A 25,944-nucleotide genomic window follows, 5' to 3' on the forward strand; every position below is an offset into this window, starting at 1 on the left:
AACAAGCCTGTTGTGAGAACTAAAGGACATCATGAAGAGAAAGTGCCTGGCTCATGGTACACATGTCACTTATGCTGGCTGTTTTCCACTGTCCTTAATAAACACTCCCTCTGAAGGAAATCCACCTCTCTAGATACTAGAATACTAATGCCTTCCAGAAAATGCATTTCTTTTGCTTAGACAGTGCTAGACAAACATATATGGAATCCTCTCCTCTGATCCCTTTTTTTAAAAAAGTCACTCAAAGCTTCATTATCTCATGCCAGACATGTTATAATAGCACGAAATGGGTCAGAAAATCTTAACCAGTCACTGTACTTTGGAGACATATCTGTCCCATCAGCAGTATACCTGCATCCATTTACCATGATGGGTGGCCACTTTTGCACGTGCTAATCTCATCCACTTAAGTAATGATTTTTCCTGGTTTCAATTTTTTTTTAATTTTTATTGTGCTTTAAGTGAAAGCTTACAAATCAAGTCAGTCTTTCATATTTATATACACCTTGCTATATACTCCTAGTTGCGCTCCCCCTAATGAGACAGCACACTCCTTCTCTCCACCCTCTATCTTCGTGTGCATTCAGCCAGATTCTGACCCCCTCTGCCTTCCCATCTTCCCTCCAGACAGTAGCTCCCCACATAGTCCCATGTGTCTACCTGATCCAAGAAGCTCACTCCTCACCAGTATCATTTTCTATTGTATAGTCCAGTCCAATCCCTGTCTGAAGAGTTGGATTTGGGAATGGTTCCTGTCCTGGGCTAACAGAAGGTCTGGAGACCATGAGCTCCGGGGTCATTCTAGTCCCAGAAGATTAAGTTTGGTCTTTTTATGAGAATTTGGGGTCTGCAACCCACTGCTCTCCTGCTCCCTCAGGGGTTCTCTGTTGTGTTCCCTGTCAGGGCAGTCATTGGTTGTAGCCAGACTGATCTAGTTCTTCTGGTCTCAGGCTGACGCAGTCTCTGGTTTATGTGGCCCTTTCTGTCTCTTGGGCTCTTAATCACCTTGTGTCTTTGGTGTTCTTCATTCTCCTTTGTTGCAGGTGGATTGAGACCAATTGATGCATCTGAGATGGCTGTTTGCTAGCGTTTAAGACTCCAGACGCCACTCTTCAAAGTGGGATGCAGAATGTTTTCTTAATAGATTTTATTATGCCAATTGACCTAGATGTCCCCTGCGGTTTCAATTTGAGTGACCTTTTTCTAACCTTGTCCCCAAAGTCTGGGAACCAGAACTCCCTACACCTTGACCACCTATGAATGGGATCAATTAGATCTTTGTGTTTTGTCACTACAGGCTGTTTTGCAGAAATGTGCTAGGATCACAAATAGGAATGAAACTGCAGCCTTTTGGTTGTAGAGCAGGTAGGGTTGGGGCAGTGAGTGTGGGCCAAGAATTATAAACCACTGTCCTGGGAAAAAGGTTGCCAGCTTCCCTTTCCTGATATTCCTTGTTTAAATAATGCATGGAAGAATCAGTCTAAGGAGATAATAGAAAATACAGCTGCCTTATTGCTCGCTCTGACTCACTGTACATACTCCTGCAGATGTTACCATGGTTTCAAGGCTGAATTTTGCTTCCCCTGTCTTCCCTTCAGCTAATTTGTCACTCTCTACACAGATTCCTCCACAGTCTGCCTCCACAGACTGGTGCAGACTTAACCCTGTGTGGAAGCTGGTTTTTTGGTTGTTTTTCAACTAGTGTTTATTGACTTCTTCTTTCCTGAATAAAACAATGAGTACATGTCAATTGATATCAACGGAATAGAATGTCAACAGAAGAAAATGAAAGTTATCCATAATCTCATTTTCCAGAACTAATACTTAAAATTTTATCATATTTCCCTCCCCATCTTTTTTCAATGTGTACATGCATATGTATACTGTGTAGTCAGAGATCATAAATAATTTTGTCTCTGTCTTAAAGTGGTTTTGGCCTTGAGATCCCCAGTGGACCTGTGCTCATCCTTTTCTCCTTGGAGCTGTCGGCCTTAGGCACTGCTTGGGCAAATTCAGCCACTTATTATTGTTGCGGTTGTTATTATTTGCTGAAAATAATGTACCAGGCACCAAGCATTTGCCAGGCACATCAGCTATTTACTCTGACTCTTCATTTGGACCTGAACTCTAGTTTGCTTATTCCCACCCAGTCTGTGACTGCCATAGCCAGTGGTAGCAGGAAAGGCACTTTCCAATGAAAAACCAGAAGTTTCCTGGCTCTGGATGATCTGAAGAACATGAGGCCACACTGCCATCGTCAAATCTCCCCACCCAATCTCCCAGCTGGACCTGGAAAGTCAGTACCGGGGTGGGAATCCAGCTCAGAAGTGGGAAAGGGGGACAGGATCCACCTCAGACGTGGGGAAACAATCCTCTCACTGATAGGTGTATTCCCCACAGTTGATCACCTCCAATCAGAAACACGGAGTGCCCAAGATATGTCCAGAAGTCACTGCGGAGTGACATGAGGGGCTGCTTGTTATGGCTGATTCAGATGAGTACAATCTCAGAAATACCTCCAGAGTTGACCCCCTGGTTTGGCCATGAAGCTTCCCCAAGTACAGCAGTGCTGTATCCAAAAACTGAACTCTGGCTGGCAGTAGTAAGCTGGGACAGCTGTCAACTCCAGGAGTGGAAGGGGGCAGGTAAGGGGAATGTGTGGGCACAAATTCAAAAATCATTCATTTTAAGCTAGCACTAAATATGAGCTAAGGAGCTCTGGTGGCACAATGGTTAAGCACTCAGATGCTAATTAAAAGGTTGGTGGTCCGAATCCACCCAGCGGCTCTGCAAGAGAAAGACATGGTGATCTGTTCCCATAAAGAATACAGCCTAGAAAACCCTATGGACATCAAAACACTGCGAAAAAAAAAAAAAAAAAAACCCGGGACCAAATGGCTTCACTGGGGAATGTTACTATTCAAAGAAAAGTTGACAACAATTCTACTCGGGCTCTTCAAAAAAAAAAAAACCTAGAAGAGAAAGGAATACTCCTTAACTCATTCTATGATGCCAGCATCACCCTGATACCAAAACCAGGCAAAGATACCACAAAAAAAAGAAAATTACAGACCAATATCCCTCATGAATATAGGTGCAAAAGTTTTCAACAAAATGTATATAGAATTCAATATATCAAAAAAAATCATACACCCCAATCAAGTGGGATTCATACCAGGAATGCAAAGGAAAAGAACCACATAATCATATCAATTGATGCAGAAAAGGCATTTGATAAAATCCAACACCCTCTCCAGATAAAAACTCTCAGCAAAATAGGAATAGAAGGGAAATTTCTCAATATAATTAAGGGCATACATGAAAAACCAACTACCAGCACTATTCTCAATGAAGACTGAGAACCTTCCCCTTGAGAGTGGGAACAAGAAAAGGCTGCCCATTATCACCATTCTTATTCAATATTGTACTGGAAGTCCTAGCCAGAACAATAAGGCAAGAAAGAGAAATAAAAGGTATCCAAATCAGAAATGAAGAAGAAAAACTATCTCTATTCGCAGATGACATGATCCTATACATAGAAAAACCCTATAGATTCCACAAGAAAACTGAATCAAATAGAAGAATTCAGAAACATTGGAAGGTACAAGATCCACACTCAAAATCAATTGGGTTCCTTTACACTAACAAGGAGTATTACAAAAAGGAAATCAAGAAAACAATACCATTTACAACAGCCCTCAAATAGAAAAAATACTTAGGAATTAACCTAACCAGGGACATAAAAGCCTTATACAATGAAAATTATAAAACACTACTAAAAGAAACCCACATAAACGGAAGGACATTCAGTGCTCGTGGATTGGAAGACTTAATACAGTGAAAATGTCAATACTGCCTAAAGCAATCTACAGATACAACGCAATCTCGATAAAATCCCATAAACATATACTGAAATAGAAAAATTAATGACCAACTTTACACGGAAAGAAAAGAAGCACCAAATAGCCACAGCAATACTGAAGAAAAACAAAGCAGGAGGCCTCACACTCTCCAATATCAAAACACAGTATGTTGTCGTTGTTGTTAGGTACTGTCAAGTCGGTTCCGACTCATAGCGACCCTATGTACAACAGAATGAAACACTGCCTGGTCCTGCACCATCATCATAGTCATTGTTATGTTTGAGCCCACTGTTGCAGCCACTGTGTCAATCCATCTCATTGAAGGTCTTCCACTCTTTCGCTGACCCTCTACTTTACCAAGCATGATGTCCTTCTCCAGGGTCTGATCCTTCCTGCTAACATGTTCAAAGTATGTGAGACGTAATCACAACACCCTTGCTTCTAAGGAGCATTCTGGTTGTATTTCTTCCAAGACAGATTTGCTCGCTCTTTTGGCAGTCCATGGTATATTCAATATTCTTCACCAACACCACAACTCAAAGGCATCAATTCTTCTTCAGTCTTCCTTATTCATCGTCCAGCTTTCACATGCTTATGAGGAGACTGAAAACACCATGACTTGGGTCAGGCATACCTTAGTCTTCAAGGTGACATCTTTGATTTTTAACACTTAAAAGAAATCTTTTGGAGCATATTTGCCAAATGAAAGGCGTCTTTTGATTTCCTGACTGCAGCTTCCATGGGTGTTGATTGTGGATCCAAGTAAAATGAAATCCCTGACAGCTGCAATCTTTTCTCCCTTTAACATGATGTTGCTTATCGGTCCAGTTGCCAGGATTTTTGTTTTCTTTATGTTGAGGTGAAATCCATACTGAAGGCTGTGGTCTTTGATCTTTGTCGGTAAGTGCTTCAAGTCCTCTTCACTTTCAGCAAGTGCTCACTCGTCTATGCCAAGAAATTTGGAAGACAGCTACCTGGACAACCAACTGGAAGAGATTCATATTTATGCCTATTCCCAAAAAAGACAATCCAATTGAATGCAGAAATTATTGAACAATATCATTAATATTACATGCAAGTAAAATTCTGCTGAAGATCATTCAAAAGTGGCTGCAACAGTATATCGACAGGGAGCTGTCAGAAATTCAAACCAAATTCAGAAGAGGAAGTGGAATCAGGGATAACATTATTGAGGTCAGATGGATCATGGCTGAAAGCAGAGAATAGCAGAAGGATGTTTACCTGTGTTTTACTGACTATGCAAAGACATTCGACTGTGTGGATCATAACAAATTATGGATAACATTGCAAAGAACAGGAATTCCAGAACACTTAGTTGTGCTCATGAGGAACCTGTACATAGATCAAGGGGCAGTGGTTCAAATAGAACAAGGGGATACTGTGTTTTAAAATCAGGAAAGGTGTGTGTCAGGGTTGTATCCTTTCACCATACTTATTCAATCTGTATGCTGAGCAAATAATCTGAGAAGCTGGACTATATGAAGAAGAACACAATATCAGCACTGGAGGAAGATTCACTGACAACCTGCATTATGCACATGACACAACCTTGCTTGCTGAAAGTAAAGGGGACTTTAGGCACTGATGAAGATAAAAAAAATACTGTACAACTGGTACAACAACAGGCACATAGACCAATGGAACAGAATTGAGAACCCAGATATAAATCCATCCACATGTGAGCAGCTGATATTTGACAAAGGCCCAGTGTCAGTTAATTGGGGAAATAATAGTCTTTTTAACAAATGGTGCTGGCAGAACTGGATATCCATTTGCAAAAAAATGAAACAGGACCCACACCTCACACCACGCACAAAAACTAACTCCAAGTGGATCAAAGACCTAAACATAAAGACTAAAACAATAAAGATCATGGAATAAAAAATAGGGACAACGTTAGGAGCCCTAATACAAGGCATAAACAGAATACAAAACATTACCAAAAATGACAAAGACAAACCAGATAACTGGGAGCTCCTAAAAATCAAACACCTATGCTCATCTAAAGACTTCACCAAAAGAGTAAAAAGACCACCTACAGACTGGGAAAGAATTTTCAGCTATGACATCTCAGACCAGCGCCTGATCTCTAAAATCTACATGATTCTGTCAAAACTCAACCACAAAAAGACAAACAACCCAATCAAGAAGTGGGCAAAGGATATGAACACACACTTCACTAAAGAAGATATTCAGGCAGCTAACAGATACATGAGAAAATGCTCTCGATCATTAGCCATTAGAGAAATGCAAATTAAAACGACGATGAGATTCCATCTCACTCCAACAAGGCTGGCATTAATCCAAAAAACACAAAATAATAAATGTTGGAGAGGCTGCAGAGAGATTGGAACTCTTACACACTGCTGGTGGGAATGTAAAATGGTACAGCCACTTTGGAAATCCATCTGGCATTATCTTAAACAGTTAGAAATAGAACTACAATACAACCCAGAAATCCCACTCCTCGGAATATACCCTAGAGAAATAAGAGCCTTCACACAAACAGATATATGCACACCCATGTTTATTGCAGCTCTGTTTACAATAGCAAAAAGCTGGAAGCAACCAAGGTGTCCATCAACAGATGAATGGGTAAATAAATTGTGGTATATTCACACAATGGAATACTACGCATCGATAAAGAACAGTGACGAATCTGTGAAACATTTCATAACATGGAGGAACCTGGAAGGCATTATGCTGAGCGAAATTAGTCAGAGGCAAAAGGACAAATATTGTATAAGACCACTATTATAAGATCTTGAGAGAGTATAAACTGAGAAGAACCCATACTTTTGTGGTTATGAGGGGGGGAGGGAGGGAGGGTGGGAGAGGGTTTTTTACTGATTAGTTAGTAAATAAGAACTACTTTAGGTGAAGGGAAGTACAATACTCAATACAGGGAAGGTCAGCTCAACTGGACTGGATCAAAGGCAAAGAAGTTTCCGGGATAAACTGAATGCTTCAAAGGTCAGCAGAGCAAGGGCAGGGGGTTGGGGACCATGGTTTAAGGGGACTTCTAAGTCAATTGGCAAAATAATTCTATTACGAAAACATTCTGCATCCCACTTTGAAACGTGGTGTCTGGGGTCTTAAATGCTAACAAGCGGCCATCTAAGATGCATCAATTGGTCTCAACCCACCTGGATCAAAGGAGAATGAAGAACACCAAGGTCACAAGATAACTATGAGCCCAAGAGACAGAAAGGGCCACACGAACTAGAGACCTACATCATCCTGAGACCAGAAGAACTAGATGGTGCCCGGCCACAACCGATGACTGCCCTGACAGGGAGCACAACAGAGAACCCCTGAGGGAGCAGGAGATCAGTGAGATGCAGACCCCAAATTCTCACAAAAAGACCACACTTAATGGTCTGACTGAGACTAGAAGAATCCCGGTGGTCATGGTCCCCAAACCTTCTGTTGGCCCAGGACAGGAACCATTCCCAGAGACAACTCATCAGACATGGAAGGGACTGGACAGTGGGTAGGAGAAAGATGCTGATGAAGAGTGAGCTATTTGTATCAGGTGGACACTTGAGACTGCGTTGGCATCTCCCGTCTGGAGGGGGGATGGTAGAGTAGAGAGGGTTGGAAGCTGGCAAAATTGTCACGAAAGGAGAGACTGGAAGTGCTGACTCATTAGGGGGAGGAGAGAAAGTGGGAGTGTGGAGTAAGGTGTATATAAACTTGTATGTGACAGACTGACTTGAGCTGTAAACGTTCACTTGAAGCTCAATAAAAATTTAAAAAAAAACATAAATCAGGGAAGAAAAAAATACTGTACAGCCACTGTATTCAAAACAGCCTCGTATTGGTTCAATAACAGGCACATAAACTCACCTGTTGCTGTTGAGTCGAGGCCAATTCATTGCGACCCTATAGACACATAGACCAGTGGAATAGAATTGAGAACGCAGAAATAAATCCATCTATCCATGGACAACTGATTTTTGAGCAGGGGTAAAAGTTCATTCAATGAGGAAGAAACAGTCTCTTTAATAAATGGTGCTGGCAAAACTTGATATTCATTTGCAGAAAAGTGAAACAAGACCCATATCTCACACCATACACAAAAACTAACTCATAATGGATCAAAGATCTAAATGTTAAACCTAAAACTATAACGTTCCTAGAAGAAAACATAGGGTGAAAATTATAAGACCTAATTAAAAAAAAAAGGGCTAACAAACATAACTATAAATGCATTAACAGCAGAAGGCACATTAGATAATTAGGACTTCATAAAAATTAAAAACTTATGCTCATCAAAAGGCTTTCTCAAAAGAGTGAAAAGACAGCCTACAGACTAGGAAAAAATCTTTGGAAATGACCAATGTGATAAGGGCCTAATCTCTAAAATATACAAAAACTCCAACAACTCAACAAAAAGACACGCAACCCAGTTAAAAAATGGGCAAAGGACATAAACAGACACTTCACCAAAGAGGATAATCAAGTGGCCAGCAAACACATGAAAAGATGCTCACGACCATTAGCCACTGTTGTTGTTGTTAGATGCCATCAAGTCAGTTCCAATTCATAGCGACTTTATGTACAACAGAACAAAACACTGCCCGGTCCTGTGCCATCCTTATAATCGTACTTGTATTTGAACATATTGTTGCAGCCTCTATGTCAATCCATCTTGTTAAGGGTCTTCCTCTTTTTTGTTGACCCTCAACTTTACCAAGTATGATGTCCTTCTCCAGGGACTGGTCTCTCTTGATAACATGTCCAAAGTACATGAGACAAAGTCTTGCCATCCTCACTTCCAAGGAGCACTCTAGCTGTATGTCTTCCAAGACAGACTCGTTCATTCTTCTGGTAGTCCATGGTATATTCAAGATTCTACACCAACATCACAATTCAAAGGCATCAGTTCTTCTTCGGTCTTCCTTATTCACTAACGAGCTTTCTCATGCAAATGAGCAACTGAGAATACCATGGCTTGGGGCAGGCGCATCTTAGTCCTCAAAGTGGTATCTTTGCTTTTGAACACTTTAAAGAGGTCTTTTGCAGCAGATTTGCCCACTGCAACACATCATTTGATTTCCTGACTGCTGCTTCCATTGTCGTTGCTTGTGGATCCAAGTAAAATGACATTCTGGACAGCGTCAATCTTTTCTCTATTTATCGTGATGTTTTAGCCACTAGAAAGATGCAGATGAAAGCTACAATGAAAGACAATCTCACTTGTCTAAAATGACACTGACAAAAAAAAAAGAGCAACAGGTAACAACAAATGTTGGTGAGGATGTGGGGAGACTGGAACCCTTATCCACTACTGGTGGGGCATAAAATGGTACAACCGGTATGGAAAAAAGTATGGTGTTTCCTCAAAAACCTAGAAATAGAAATACCTTAGGATCCAGCAACCTCACTCTCAGGTTATACCCTAGAGATCTAATAAAAGAGGCATGGACAGACATGCACACCTACGTTCATTGCAGCATTATTCACAATAGGAAAGAAACAACCTGAAGTGTGTCCCCCAAAAATAAGTATTGTAATTACTAACCTCTATGCCCGTGGTTATACTTCCATTTGGGAATGGGTTGTCTTTGTTATGTTGATGAACAGGATTGTATACAGTGTGTCTTAAATCAATCTTTTGAGACGTGTTGTTGCTGTTCCATGCCATCAAGTCGGTTCTGACTCATAGCGACCCTATGCACAACGGAACTAAACATTGCCCAGTCCTGCACCATCCTCACAAGCGTTGTTATGCTTGAGCCCACTGTTGCAGCCACTGTGTCAACTGATCTCATTGAGGGCCTTCCTCTTTTCCCCTGACCCTGTACTTTACCAAGCATGATGTCCTTCTCCAGGGACTGAGCCCTCCTGAAAACATGTCCAAAGCATGTAAGATACAGTCTCACCATCCTTGCTTCTAAGGAGCTTTCTGGTTGTACTTCTTCCAAGACAGATTTGTTCGTTCTTTTGGCAGTCCATGGTATATTCAGTATTCTTCACCAATGCCACAATTTGAAGGCATCAATTCTTCTTTGGTCTTCCTTATTCATTGTCCAGCTTTCACATGCATATGATGTGATTGAAAATACCATGGCTTGGGTCAGATGCACCTTAGTCTTCAAGGTGACATCTTTGCTTTTCAACACTTTAAAGAGGTCCTTTGCAGCAGATTTGCCCAACGCAATGAGATATAAAGGAGATTAAATCAGGGCTTCAAACTGGTTTGTCCTGGTTCAAAACCCTACCAGGAATTTGCATTTCCACCCCAGATATACTGAATCAGAATCTACATTAAAAAATTTATTGTACATCAGGTGAATGTTTACAGAGCATATTAGTTTCCCATTCGCACAAAATGTTCCCGAGTCTATGGTCTTTTGCCTTCTAGCCTAGGAACTTCAACCCATGAGTGGTTATATCTAAGAAGTTGCCCTGACTGGGGTATTGTGTGCTTTATTGTCTATATTAATATATAAGCAGCACCTACAATTATGTATGTACAAATATCCACCACCAAACCTATATCTGCAGGTGAGTGTGTTCCATTACACCCTCCCACACTTCTTAGTATACCTATCTGCCTATGTATCCATTCATAATTTGGTGTTTGTTAATACTATTGTTGCAGGATTGCCTATGCTATAGTAATTACCATTGGTGCCCTTTGTTCTTGTATTCATCTCGATGTCCTCCCACGGCTTAGTCCAGTTTTGCTGATTTCCCACATATAGTGTATTGCCTTTCCCTTCACCGATATTAACACATATCTTTATGTATTTGGCAATTTTTCCTCCCTTCCCCTCCCATCCCTGGTAACCATCAAAGAATTTGTTTTTTCCTGTGTGTAAACCGTTTCTTGTTTCTTTATAATAGTGGTCTCATATAACATTGGTCATTTTGTGATGGACTTATTTCACTCAGTATAATGGCCTCCAAACTATATTTTAACAAGATTCTCAGGTGATTCCTATGTGTAATACCCTGGGAACTTGTGAGAAATGCAAATTATCAGGAGGGGGTTCAAAGCCCTGGATTAAACAAGCAAGTAAAGAAGCAGAGATGGGGCTTTATCACCACTCCTATTTAACACTGTGCAGGAAGTCATAGCTACAGCAGTAAGAGAAGAAAAAGAAATCAATAAAGAGAACTATGAAAAGGAAATCAGGAAAGCAACACCATTTATAATAGCCCCTAAAAAAAAAATACTTAGGAATAAATCTAACCAGTGATGTAAAGACCTATACCAAGAAAACTACAAAACACTACTGCAAGAAACCGAAAGAGACCTACAGAAATGGAAAAACATACCACGCTCATGGATAGGTAGACTCAACATTGTGAAAATGTCAATTCTACCCAAAGCAATCTACAAATACAACGCAATCCCGATCCAAATACCAACACCATTCTTTAATGAGATGAAAAAACTAATAATTAACTTTATATGGAAAGGAAAGAGGCCCCATGTCTTAAGTCATCTAGTGCTGCTATATCAGAAATACCACAAATGGATGGCTTTAACAAAGAGAAGTTTGTTGTCTCACAGTTCAGTAGGCTAGAAGTCCGAGTTCAAGGCACCAGCTCCAAGGGAAGACTTTCTCTCTGTCAGCTCTGGAGGAAGGTCCTTGTGATGCATCAGTCTTCCCTTGGTCTGGGAGCATCTCAGTGCAGGAACCTCGGGTCCAAATGGCATGCTCTGTTACCAGCACTGCTTTCGTGGTGGTATGAGGTCCCCCTGTCTCTCTGCTCACTTCTCTCTTTTACATCTCAAAAAAGATTGGCTTAAGACTATCAAATCTTGTAGATCTCATAATAAAACTGCCACTAATCCATCTCATTACATCATAGGATTTAAACACATAGGGAAATCACATCAGGTGACAAAATAGCAGACAACCATAAATACTGGGAATCATGACCTAGCCAAGTTGACAGATATTTTTGGGGGATGCAATTCAATCCACAACACCTTGGAGAAGTAAAGCACTATTGAAGAAGAATAAAGTAGGTGGCCTCACACTGCATGACCTGAGAACCTACTATACAGCTACAGTAGTCAAAACAGCCTGGTACTGGTACAATGACAGACACCATGGCCAATGGAACAAAATTGAGAACCCAGATGTAAAACCATCCACCAACAGTCACCTGATCTTTGACAAAGGCCCAAAGTCCATTAAATGGCAAAAAGATAGCCTTTTTAACAAATAAGCTGGCAAAACTGGATGTCTACCTGTAAAAAATGAAAAAGGACCCATACCTCATACCATACACAAAAAACTAATTCGAAATGCATCAAAGACCTAAATATAAAACCAAAAACTGGAAAGATCATTGAAGAAAAAATAGGGTCAATACTAGAGGCCCTAATACATGGCACAAATAGGATACAAACCATAACTAACAGTATACAAACACCAGAAGATAAACTAGATAACTGGGATCTTCTAAAAATTAAACATCTATGCTCATCAAAAGACTTCACCAAAAAAGTAAAAAGAGAACCTACAGACTGGGAAAAAATTTCTGGGCATGACAAATCCTTCAAAATCTAATCGGTAAAATCTATAGAAAAATCCAACGCCTCTACAAAATATACACAATACAATTAAAAAATGGGCAAAGGATATGAACAGATATTTCACCAAAAAAGACATTCAGGCAACTAACAGACACATGAGGAAATGCTCGCCATCACTAGCCATTAGAGAAATGCAAATCAAAACTACAATGAGATACCATCTCACCCCGACATTACTGGTACTAATCAAGAAAACAGGAAATAACAAATGTTGGAGAGGCTGTGGGGACATTAGAACTCTTTTGCACTGCTGGTGGGAATGCCAAATGGTACAACCATTTTGGAAAACAATACGGTGCTTCCTTAAAAAGCTAGAAATAGAAATACCATACAATCCAGCTATCCCACTCCTAGGAATATATCTCAGAGAAATAAAGGCTGTCACACAAATAGACATATGCACACATATGTTCCTTGCAGCATTATTCACAACAGCAAAAAGATGGAAACAACCTAAGTGCTCGTTAACAGATGAATGGATAAACAAACTACAGTGCATACACACAACGGAGTACTATGCAACAATAAAGAACAATGATTAATCTGTGAAATATCTCACAACATGGATGAATCTGGAGGACATTATGCTGAGTGAAATAAGTTAATCACAAAAGGACAAATACTGTATGAGACCACTATTACAAAAACTCATGAAAAGGTTTACATACAGAAAGAAACAATCTTTGATGGTTATGAAGGAGAGGAGGGGACCATGGTCTCAGGCGACATCTAGCTCAAATGGCATAACATAGTTTATAAAGAAAATATTCTACATTCTACTTTGGTAAGTAGGGCTGGGGTCTTAAAAGCTTGTGAGTGGCCACCTAAGACACTCCACTGGTCCCACCCTGTCTGGAGCAAGGGAGAATTAAGAAACCCAAAGACACAAGGGAAAGATTAGTCCAAAGGACAAATAGACCACAACTACCACAGCCTCCACCAGACTGAGTCCAGCACAACTAGATGGTGCCCAGCTACCACCACTGACTGCTCTGACCGGGATCACAATTGAGAGTCCCGTACAGAGCTGGAGAAAAATATAGAACAAAATTCTAACTCACAAAAAACACCAGACTGACAGACTGACAGAGACTAGAGAAACCCCAAGGATATGGTCCCTGGACACCCTTTTAACTCAGTACTGAAGTCACTTCTGAGTTTCACCTTCCAGCCAAAGATTAGACAGGCCCATAAAACAAACAGTAATAAACATAGCTCGACCACGTATATGAGACTAAATGGGCATACCAGCCCATGGGCAAGTAAGAGAAGACAGGAGACAGGTAAGGTGGATGAATGGAAATGGGGAACCCAAGGTAGAGGAGAGAGAACTGACACGTTGTGGCACTGGCAACCAGTGTCATAAAACATGTGTATTGTTTAATGAGAAACTAGTTTGTTCTGTAAACCTTCATCTAAAGCACAATTAAAAAAAAAAGCAACAGCAACAGCAAAGAGGGGTGAAGAGAGATGCCAAGCCACATGAAGATGGCCCAGGACCAGAAGCTCAAAAGGGACAAGGACCTTCCTCCAGAGCTGAGAAAGCCTTCCCCTGGAGGCAGCACACTGAATTCAGACACTGTCATCGATTGACTTGTGTCCCCCCAAAATACGTGTCAACTTGGTTAGACCATGATTCCCAGTATTGTGTGTGTCCTCCATTTTGTGAATTTTCTATGTGTTATAAATCATAATCTCTGCCTGTCATCTTTAATGATGGGAGGTGGGAGGTAACACCGTTGCTCAGGACACTGTCAGCTCTGGAGGAAGGTCCTTGTGATGCATCAGTCTTCCCTTGGTCTGGGAGCATCTCAGTGCAGGAACCTCGGGTCCAAATGGCATGCTCTGTTACCAGCACTGCTTTCGTGGTGGTATGAGGTCCCCCTGTCTCTCTGCTCACTTCTCTCTTTTACATCTCATCAGGTGGGAGGTAACACCGTTGCTCAGGACACATCCCTGATCCAATGTAAAGGGAAATTCCCTGGGGCATGGCCTGGTCATCTTTTATCTTACAAGAGATATTTAAAAAAAGGAAAGGGAGCCAAGCAGAGAGTTGGAGACCTCATACCACCAAGAAAGCTGTGCCGGGAGCAGAGCACATCCTTTGGACCCGGGGTTCCTGTGCAGAGAAGCTCCTAGTCCAGGGAAAGACTGATGACAAGGACCTCCCTCCAGAGTCGACAGAGAAAGCCTTTCCTTGGAGCCGATCCCCTGAATTCGGACTTGTAGCCTACTAGACTGTGAGAGAATAAATTTCTCTTTATTAAAGCCATCCATTTGTGGTATTTCTGGTATAGCAGCACTAGATGATTAAGGCAGACGTCTAGCCTCCTAAACTGTGAGAAAATAAATTTCTCTTTGTTAAAGCCACCCATTTGTGGTATTTCTGTTATCTAGCACTAGATAACTAGGACACAACCTAAGTGCCTGTCTTAGGCTGGGTTCTCTAGAGAAGCAAAACCAGTAAAGCGTATAAATATATAGAGAGAAATTTATACCAAGGAAATGGCTCATGTGGTTGTAGAGGCTGGAATGTCCCAAGCCCATGGGTCAGGATATAGGCTTCTCCTGATTCACGTAGCTGCAGGGGCTGGTGAACCCAAGACTGACAGGTCAGAGAGCAGGGCTCTTGCATACGGGCTGTGAAGATCAATGAATCCCAAGATCAGCAGGCAAGACTGCAGGTAAGCTGCTAGCTCAAGTCCTGAGAACCAGAGGTCAGATGAACAGGAGCCAACTGCAGGATCCAGCACAAGCGAAAAGCCCCCGAGGCTTGCCAGAATGTCCACTTATATTAGATGCAGGTCATATCCCCAAGGAAACTCCCTTTCAACTGAATGGCTACTCACAGCAGATCCCATCATGGGAATGATCACATATCAAATCTCAACATGGAAGTGATCACATTATACGACTGCCAAAACAGAGAATCATGGCCAAGCTGACATACGATCTTAACCATCATAGCGCCTATCAACAGACGAATGGATAAGCAAAATGTGGTACATACAGGGCTTCAAACTGGTTCGTTTTGGTTCAAACCTCTGCTAAGAAATTGCATTTTCACCCCACACATACTGGATCAGAATCTACATTTTAACAAATCCCCCGGTGATTCTTATATATAATAAATTTTGAGAACCACTGCTATACTAGTGGTTCTCAGAATTGGTCCCTAACTAGCAGTATTATCATCACCTGGGGACTTGTTAGAAATGCATATTCTCAGCAAGAGTTCACACCTGAACAAACCAGTTCCAAGCCCTAGGTACATACACACAATGACTACTATGCAACCATAAAGAACAATGATGAGTCCAGGACGGATGTATCTTGAGGACACAATTCTAAGTGAAATACGTCAATCACATAAGGACAAATATTGTGTGATCCCACTCTCATAAAACGACCAGAATAGATATATATATATATATATAGATATATAGATATATAGATATATATATATATATATAGATATATATATATGCAGAGACCAACGTTTATTAGTGGTTTCCAGGGGTGGGGGGCTCACACTCTAGATCCTAGATACTTGTTATTTTGGTGATGGGAAAAGTAACACTGAATGGGTGTAATGAGCACCACTTGATTAAAGTAAATGATGTCACTAAGAAACGCGCAAGAGAAAAAGATGTTTGTGCTGAAGAAAATGACATCTTATTTTTGCAATACCAACAATAACCAAAAAAATGAGTGGATGGTCACATACGTATATATATAGGCATATAGATATGCAAATACACAAATAGGTACAAGTATATATATATGTACACACAGAGAGAAGTATCTATAAGCATAGATATGTGTGTGCAGGCACATATATTCATAGAAGACACAATTCCAGATACTTCTCAGACATAACCAAACACCTTGAGAGATTGGTTGTCTAGGTCTGAAGGCTTAGGACCTTAGTCTCATGGGACAACTCAGTCAATTGGTATAATATAGCTCACGAAGTTCATGTTTGGCATCCTAGTGAAGTGAGTAGTGTCTGGGGTGTTAAAAGCTTGCGAGCGGCCATCTAAGATACAACTATTGGTCTCTACTCGTCAGGAGCAGAAGAGTAAGAGGGAAACCAAATTCTCAGAGAAGAAACTAGTTTACAGGGCTAACAGACCATTCTAATCAGGGCCACAATAGATGAACCCTGACTGAATGGGAGAAAAATGTGGGACAGAACTCAAATTCTTAAAAAGTCCAAACTTACTGGACCAATTGAGGCTACAGGACTCCCTGAGACTATCACCCTGAGATACTCTTTAAACCTTGAAGTGAAACTATCCCCTTAGGCCACCTTTTAGCAAAATAACAGAGTAGCACACAAAAGAAAGGACACTACCCATGAATGTGGTGCTCCATTAAAGAACCATCTATAGGACACCAAAAGATCAACAATTACCCTGAAGCAAAAATGAGAAGGGGGCACGGACACTAGGGTACTCGACACAGAGCAACCATAATGGAATTAAAGAGAATGTTACAAGTTGTGAAAAATGTAATTAATATCACCGAACGATCTGCATAGAAATTGTCAAATGGGAACCTGATTTGCTGTGTAAACTTCCAGAAAAATACTATAAAATATTATTAAAAACAAAAACCCTATGGGGTAGTTCTAATCTGTCACATAGGGTCGCTGAGAGTTGAAATTGACTGAGGGCATCCAAAAGTATGAGCTAGCCATTGTTTCACATGCTTTACAAATATGAACTTGTTTAATTCTCTTAACAGTCTTTAAGTAGGTACTATTATTTTTATTATCATCAACTCCATTTTACAGATGATGAAACTGAGGCAGAGAGAGGTGAGGTAACTTCCTCAAGGTGACAGAGCTCCTACATGGTGGAGCAGGGATTTGAAGCCTGGCAGTCTGGTAGTTAAAAAAAAAAAATCCATGCTTTTAACTATTACATTACGCTGCACCATTACAGAAATTTTGGGAAATACACAGAAGCATACACGACAATCTCTACTAGCACCACTGGTCACATTTTGCTGCACAACCTGCCTGTACTTTGTATGCATATATAATACTCTATTTTTTTTTCAATTGAAACAGTCTCTACCTTCATCTGTAAGCTTCCTTAAGGACATTTCTCGTATCTGTACGGACAGCCTTACAATCATTTTAAGTGGCGCATAACGTTCTTTTGTACGGCTGAGACATTATCTATTTAAACAGTGCTCTACGAGGGACACTTTAGACTGCTTCCAATTTTTCACTGTTAGAGAGTTCCGCAAGAGGCTGAGGAGGTGATACACGTTTAAAAAAAAAAAAAAAAACTACCTTTTGAACCCAATCAGCTACAGCTGCAAAATAAATTTCTTTTTTTTAAGAAACCGCAAGAAAGTGCACGCTTTTCGGTGGGAAAATGGGCTACCTCCGCGACGCTTCCGGCTTTCCTTTCGTCTGGTGACTCCACAGGATTGGAGGCACCAGGCGCTTAAAGAAACGCACAAGCCCCCTGACCCCTACTACGCAGGCGTGGAGAAAACAGGCCGGGGGGGGGTGGGGGGCGCTCGGAAGCTCCCGCAAATACCAAAACCAAACCAACCCAATGTCGTGGAGCCGATTGGGGTGTTGTGCAACAGGAATAAAAAATTAAAAAGGAGGGATTTCCTGCCTCAAGTCTACTTTTGGCTCCGCCTCTCTAAGCTTCTTATTGGTCAGATATCTTCAGCCCCATTGGTCCGAGGGCCAAAGGTCTGGGTCTGCCCTAGGATATGCCTGCTTTCGGAGCCGCGGTAAGAACGGCTAATTGAGATGCCCCTTTCAGGCGTTGTTTAGGACGCGTCCATGGGGCCGGAAGGGGCTTTGTACAGCAACGGAAGCAGCTGCGAATTCTCCGGCAAGTTTCGAAGATGCCGCCCAAAGGAAAAAGCAGTGCTGGAAAAGGAGGAAAAGGTAGAGCTGCCAGAAAAAGGGAGAATGGGGACGTGGGAGGAGCGAGGGGAGGGAGCATACAGGCGACCCCCGGAGTCTAGGACAAAGACAGCGCGTGGCAGCGGTCCCACAGAGCTGCCTAGGTCCGCAATAAAAAGTACACATTTATTATGTTTCTTGAAGTTCCTTTTAATGCTTGCAGAATGTCATCCCTACCATGGGGGAAAGACTCATTTATCCATTGAACAGAAATGTGTCAGGTACAGTGCTAAGTGCTGAGGTTGTAAAAATAAGATATCGTGCTCTTAAGGAGGTCGGGAAGTAATGGGGAAGATAGAAACCGTAAAGCACTGTGCTAGATGCAGTGTTGAGCAATGTGTATGGGATATTACGGAAACTGAGGAAGTGTTTCATCTAGCTTGAGGAACAGGGAAGACTTCTTGGAGCTGAGTTAGGCAGGTCAAGATGGGCAGCAGGTCTAGCAGGAAAAGCACTGAGGTGAGGAACAATATGGTATGTGCAGCACAGTGTTGCTGGACCAAAAACTCAGGACTGAATGGTGAGTAGTGAGAATGAAGACAGAGGGCAAATCCTGGAGAGTGCTATGTATGATGCTAAAAAGGTTGGTTATGTGCTAAGAAGGGTCAGGGAGACCTGCAAGGAGATTTTTATCGTAGTCCTTGATGAGATATGATGGTGACTTGAACCAAGGTAGTGGCTGTGGGAATGGAGAGGAGAGAACAGATTCTATAAATACATACAATATGAAATATGCAGGACTTGGTGATTTATTGGATTGGGAACAGGGGAAGGATCAAGGATAGTTCTCAGTTTTTAGGTCTCAGTTTCTAACTTGATGTTGGTGTTGCAGACTAAAATGAAGAATATATGAGCAGGAATGAGGAGGTTGGTGAGTTCACATTTAGATATATTGAACTTGAAGTGTTTGTGGGACGTATAAGTGGAGATGTAGTCAGGAGGTGGTTGGATATTTGAGTCTGAAGTTTGAGGGAGAGATCTAGGTGGCACATATATATTTAGGAGTGATTAGCATATAGATGGATCCTAGATTTGGAGATTTAGGGTCATGGTTTCATAGGACATCCCAGTTAATTGGCCTAATAACGTTTTCAGTGTTTCTGTTCAACCTCCTAGTTTGTTGCATAGTGACTGGGGTCTTAAAAGCAGCCATTCAAGGCACAACACTTGGTCTCTCTTCACTTGGAGCAACAGAGAAAGAAAGAGAGTAATAGTAGGAGGAAATAGAACGTATGGCTAATTGCCTCCATGAACAACTGCCTCCTTTGCCATGAGACCAGAAGAACTGGATGGTGCCTGGCTACCACTACAGAACATTTTGATCAAAGGTTCTATAGAAGAATCCTGATCAAAAGGGGGAAGATGCAGAACAGAATTTCAAATTCTCGTAGAATCCAAACATTCTGGAGCCATTGAGGCTGGGTGAACCCCTGAAACTATTGCCCTGAGAGAATCTGTAAACCAAAAATATCCCCTGAAGTTGTCTTAAAACCAAGCAGTAGTTTCGCTTAACTAGTAAAGAACCATCAGCCTTGAACATTGTACTCTTTTAACATCTATCTATAAGGGATCAAATTGACAACAGAAACTTGAAAGATTAGATAGGAAACTTAGGGAGCAGTGAGTTTATGTTAATGGGGAAGGAACAACTCAGAAAAGGAGGGTGAGAATGGTTGCACAACTTGAAGAATGTAATCAGTGTCACTGAATTGTACACGTAGAAATTGTTGGTGTATGTTCTGATGTGTGTATTCTCAACAGCAACAAAAATAAAGTAAAATATGTATATGTATTTTAAGAACCTATATAGATGTATCCATGAGAGTGTATGAGATTATCCATGGAGAGCTTAAAGAATAAGAAGAGCAGAGGGCAGAGGATGTGATCCTGGGGCAGGTAGAGAAAGAGGCAGACAGATACAGGGAGTGAAAAAAAAAAAACCAACCCACTGCCGTCGAGTCAATTCTGACTCATAGTGACCCTATAGGACAGAGTGGAACTGCCCCATAGGGTTTCCAAGGAGTGCCTGGTAGGTTTGAACCGCTGACCATTTGGTTAGCAGCCATAGCTCTTAACCACTACGCCACCAGGGCTTCCACAGGGAGTGCAGTAGCTAGGTATTCCAGAGGTCAGAAAGACCAGAAGGTTTCAAGAAAAGAGGGCATAGCCTATCAAGCACAGCAAAGAGGTCAATAAAATGATGACTGAAAAAAGCACTGTTTAGATTTGGGAATTAGAGGCGGCCTTTTTTTTTTTTAGGCCAAGAGTGGTTTCATTGGAATGAGGAAGGCAGAAGCCAGACTGCAGTGACTAGAGGACTGACAGTAGTGGTAAAATGGAGACAATCAGTGTGGACTACCTGTGAAAGTTTTAATTCAAAAAAGCATGGAAATTGAATGGTAGTTAGAGGAGGATAAAGGATTAAGAAGTTTTGTTTCTTCAGAATGGGGAAAACTTGGAAGTGAAGCTGAGGTGAAGGAGGCAGAGCAGTTGACCTTTGAGTAGAAGGGACATTTTGTGCTTGGGGTCACAAAGAAAGAGGCAAGGATCAGTGTGGTTGTAAAAATGGGGCCAGCAAGGGGGAAGGAGCTGAGCTTGTAGGAGATCATGCATAATCGCCTCAATTTCTTGATAAAGTCTAAGGGAAGGATATTTCTTAAGAAACAGGGACTGAGTAGGGATCCTGAGGAGAGTGGTAGAGATTTGGAATAGTCATTGAGAATAATGGGAGAGGGAACGACAGAAACACAAGTAAAAGGATTGCTCTCAGGGCTGAGAGCCTTACTGAAATTGAAGACACTAATTTGTAGAAGATGTGATCTGCATAGTGATGATTTACCATGACAAGCAGGATTTACCATGAAATTGGCAGGATATAGAATTGAAAAGAGCTAGATGCAGCCTTGAGCCAGGGTTGAGGTTTTGTTGGGTGATTATAATAGAAGGGTAGCAACGCAAGGGAGTTAAGGGTACCACTGGGTATGCAGTTCAGATGATGTAGCATGGGGTCCTGACTGGGAATGGAGGGAGAAGTCTGATGGTCTGGGAGAACATAGCAGGATTAAGGGACTGGGGAGGAACGTTTCAGTGAAGTCAAAGAGTTTTATGGGAATGAAGAATGAGAGAGCTGAAAGGATAGGAGGTTGTAGCCAGAGACTGAGCTACTAGTTCTGAGTGACACAGTTCCATTGTGTGCCCCTGGAAGCAGGTGGCCTAGCCTGGGAGGCGTGGGTATTGAAGAGGGAGGTCCAGAACTGTGAGGTTAATTTATTGAGTGATTCCTCAATGTACATGGTGAGATTATCCAAGATGTTGGCAAGAGTAAGGATGGAGCAGCGGAAGCCTGAAGTAATGCCAGAGTTCTTGGTAAATCAAAGGGAGTGAGGTGGCAGTCGGAAGACGACAGCATCCAGGAGGGGAGAAGACAGGATAACCGGAAGGTATCACTTTTCAAGAATGAATATATAACACATAGGAACTGTTGAATTGGTATATGTTTTGCTGTTTATTTTCTCAATAACAAAATACAATTATATTTTTTTTAAAAAGAGAGAATATAAAGCAAACCCAGTTTAGAGTTTAGTTTACTAAAACTTTGGCAGTAATATTTTTTCAGGCTTTTGGTAGTATTTTGGGGTTTCAGTTTAGTTGGACATTTATTGAACACCTGTTGTGTGTCAGGCATTGCGCTGGGCATTAGAGGTACTAAGATGCATAAGATGGACTCTCCCCTGCTTAAAACTTTTCAGTGGCTCCCTATTACCTATAAGATAAATTCTAAGTTCCTTAAAGAGGCCCAAAAACCCTTCATGCCCTGCCCCTTACCCACCCCTTCCAGTCTCATCTCACAGCACTCACACCTTATGCTTTGCTTCAGCTATGTCATTTCCTACACATACCATGCTGTTCCCCAATCCTGGAGAGTCTTCTCATCTGTGTTCTTTCTTTAGCTGGTCAGCTCCTGCTCCTCCGGGAATGATTCCCTGACTGGCCAAAATGTCTCTGTGTGCTTCCACAGCCCCCTGTCCATAACTGTCTCTTTGCCCCTAATGTGTTCTGTTGAAATTATCTTTTTACATATCTACCTTCTCCATTAGAATATGAGTTCCCTATAGGTTATTTATCTTTGTATCTCTAATGCCTGGTGCTTAGTAGTTACTTAGGATATGTTTATTGAGCTGAATATTTGATGTGACAATAGTTCTCAGAAACACTAGGCCCTAACAGTCAGTATGGTGCCACTGACCCAGAAGTTGACATAGTAATAAAATTTGAGATGTTGCCAGTGGTCATTTATCTGAATATTAATAACTTTTTTTTAGGAAAACATCAGTAGGCAATGTAATAGACTCCAGAGATTTGGCAATGAATGTATCCTTTTGACAAATATGGGTGGTGAGAAACTTGATCTTTGTTCAAAATATGTTCTTGGAGATTTTACTTATTGGAATTTAAGAGTCCTTAAATACGTAGTTGCAATACTTATTAGGAATCTTTCAAGAGCTCAGGGGTTTTCCCTTAGAAGGTAGGATTTGAATTTGGGTCCAGAGAATCTGAACTCGGCTTCTGGAGCTTCCATTCACCTATTAGCACACTCACTTGTGTACCCGTTTCCCATGAAGAGTTTATGTAGGGCATAAATTTCCTGTTTTAAGAGAGGTGAGTCACAGATGAATTTAGTTTGATGTGGTAAAGTGTTTGGCATAGTTCCCTTCTAAAGCTTGGTGTAATGATGGAAGTATCAACTCTTGTGTGTTGGGCCTTTCTGTAAATAGTGAGGTACAGTTTAAATGAGTACCTGTCATCTCTTCTCCAAAGGGGGAGCTGCCTCTGGGAGTGACAGTGCTGACAAGAAGGCTCAGGGTCCCAAAGGTGGTGGCAATGCAGTAAAGGTAAGTTACTGTTTCCTTTTTTATTTCTGTTAAGTATAAATTAACACATATAAATTGGTGCACATAAAAGGAAATACAAGCATGCTTCTTAATTTAGTTTGAGAGGCTAGCCTAACACCGATGTAAAATCAAGATAACACAAAATTGGGAACTATCGACCAATCTCACTTATAAAGTGTAATCCCTTTTAAGCATTTTCTTGTAAGCTTTCCCAGACATCCAGAATTTTTTCATACTTTTAGTATTATTCCTTAAAATATATTAAGTTAGATCTTTCCAGTAAGTGAATTAGTTATTTCTTGAGACAAAATATTACTTTATAAAACCAGGAGGTTATATAAGTATTACAGGGCATCTCCACTGGGGGAAAAAATGCTCAGAAAGGGCACAGGTCTCACTAGATAGCTCTGCCACTGGTAAGCTACAAGCTGGGGCCCATGAAAATGGGCATGAGAGACAATCAACCTTGAAGTACTTAACCTAGTCCTAGAGGAGCTTCTGCCCGGAAAATATAATCTGCAAACAAAGAACAAAGTACTTAGTAATACATAACAAGGAGATTTCCATATTTTAGTCAGGATGTGAGAACTTAGATTTTGATTCATTCATTCAACAAGGATTTATCTCAATCTTCAAAACCCTCTGAGAACACATCATACTGTTGTTATCTCCAGTGCGCAAATAGGGAAATACTTACCGGTTTAGATACTTGCCAAAGATCGTACAGCATAGTTGGGACTTGACTCTTCAACCGTTGCCACCTGTTTCCTCTTTCCTGTTACCATTGAAATACATGGTAAAAGATGGGAGCTTCCCACATCCAGGTGCTCGTTTTCCAACTAAATCAGGGCAACGAGATATCGTTCTAATAGGGGAAGTGGGGCTGCAGCCGTCACCTAAGTGGTCAAACTTCCAGGATTTTCAGTTGTCATAAGCTATTTTTTTTTTTGATGGGGTAATCCAGACTTAATTTCTGTACTGAGAGGAAAGGAATCATTTGGGTATCAAAAAAATATTACATGTATGTGCTTTTTCTTTGTAGGTCAGACATATTCTGTGTGAAAAACATGGTAGAATTATGGAAGCCATGGAAAAGTTAAAGTCTGGAGTGAGATTCAATGAAGTGGCTGCACAATATAGTGAAGATAAAGCCAGGCAAGGGGTATGTGCTCATATCTTTTAAAATTATTTGACCCCCACAGAGGAAACAAATAGAAATTATTTCTATGTTCTGCCATTAATTTTAGCCTTATCTTGATTTGAAACTCTTAAAAGCAGAAATGTTGTTTTGAACAGTTAATTAAGGGCCACAACTGTATAAACTTAGACATGATCAAACTCGTATAGCCAACTTAAAAGTCCACCAATTATTATGAGTGCTTATGTGTTCAGTCTAGTGTTAGAGCTCTTCTGCCTATTTGTCTTTGTTGAGCCTATTCCTTTATAGCCCAGATGAACAAACCTAGTAACTTCAGCATTCATGTTGGCAAATTTTGCCAAGTTACCATAGAGCTATTCCCTCTTTGGGCCACTTGACATCACATATGTTTTGGGTTTTTCAGGGCGACTTGGGCTGGATGACCAGAGGGTCCATGGTAGGACCATTTCAAGAAGCTGCATTTGCCTTGCCTGTAAGTGGGCTGGATAAGCCTGTGTTTACAGACCCTCCAGTTAAGACAAAATTTGGATATCATATTATTATGGTTGAAGGGAGAAAATAAAGTCATATGAAAGACTGAATAAACTTTATACATTCTATTTCTCTTTGTAAGGTATTGAATAATCCTTATATTCTATGAACTGTGTCAGTGTGGGTTTATAGGTGCAAAATAGGGTGGGTGTAGGTTAGTGTCTAATGCAGTAGATATTCAGTCAGTAGTTCAAGTTAACCAACTTTGATCTGCCAGGATAGGAATTGTTTTTTAGATGCTTAACATAGTACAAAGGAGCCCTAGTGGTGCAATGGTTAAGCCCTCAGCTGCTAACCAAAAGCTGTGCTTCATGAACATTACAGCCTAGAAAACTGTATGGGGCAATTGTGCCGTCACATGAGGTCACTGAGTCGAAATCAAGTCGATAGCACTTAACAACAACATAGTGCGTGGCACATAAACTCCTTTCTTTTAAAATAAATGTTTGTTGGAGGAACAAAGGCATTCAGTTCTCCACTGGGTTATTTGTACTAGACTAAGCAGCCACTCACCGAGTGTTGGTAAAGGGGAGAGAGAATCAGCGTAAAAAGATACATGTAATCATTTCTGCATCTTCAAATGTATGGATTACATTATGACTGTACCTTCCAGGGCCAACATTCTGTGTCTCTATAGTTTTTAAATTTAAAATGCAGTATTTATGACATACAAAAAAGCATAAAGGATATTATAAATACTGTACACCTGCTCTAAAACCAAAAAACCCATTGCCGGTGAGTCAATTCCAACTCATTGTAACCCTACAGGACAGAGTAGAACTGCTTTCAAAGGCTGTGATCTTTACAGAAGCAAACTGCCACATCGTTCTCCTGCAAAGCAGCTAGTGGGTTCGGAGCACGGACCTTTCATTTAGCAGCTAAGCACTTAACCACTGCACCACCAGGGCTCTACTGCTTCAAAAATAAAACTTGACCAACATAACTATGTGATCTTTAGCAGTGATTCTTTTAAC

At 41.0% G+C, this 25,944-nt stretch overlaps 1 protein-coding gene across 1 annotated transcript; it reads left to right on the forward strand.

The window, feature by feature from the left end:
- The first annotated feature begins 18,223 nt into the window (after positions 1 to 18,223).
- On the forward strand, positions 18,224 to 25,038 carry PIN4 (peptidylprolyl cis/trans isomerase, NIMA-interacting 4). Its single transcript, XM_010592720.3, has 4 exons — positions 18,224 to 18,370; positions 23,207 to 23,280; positions 24,323 to 24,442; positions 24,843 to 25,038. The coding sequence occupies exons 1-4, from the start codon at positions 18,328 to 18,330 to the stop codon at positions 24,999 to 25,001; spliced, it is 396 nt and encodes a 131-aa protein (XP_010591022.1). The 5' UTR covers positions 18,224 to 18,327; the 3' UTR covers positions 25,002 to 25,038.
- The last annotated feature ends 906 nt before the right edge of the window (positions 25,039 to 25,944 follow it).

The sequence above is a fragment of the Loxodonta africana genome, chromosome X (assembly GCF_030014295.1).
Source record: "Loxodonta africana isolate mLoxAfr1 chromosome X, mLoxAfr1.hap2, whole genome shotgun sequence".
NCBI classification, from domain to species: domain Eukaryota; kingdom Metazoa; phylum Chordata; class Mammalia; order Proboscidea; family Elephantidae; genus Loxodonta; species Loxodonta africana.

Excerpts from the sequence above, each read along its gene's own strand:
- PIN4 (XM_010592720.3), top strand. The coding sequence starts at position 18,328 with ATGCCGCCCAAAGGAAAAAGCAGTGCTGGAAAAGGAGGAAAAG. Across the intron at positions 18,371-23,206 it reads TGCTGGAAAAGGAGGAAAAG|GGGGAGCTGCCTCTGGGAGT; the intron begins GTAGAGCTGCCA and ends TCTTCTCCAAAG. Across the intron at positions 23,281-24,322 it reads GTGGTGGCAATGCAGTAAAG|GTCAGACATATTCTGTGTGA; the intron begins GTAAGTTACTGT and ends TTTTCTTTGTAG.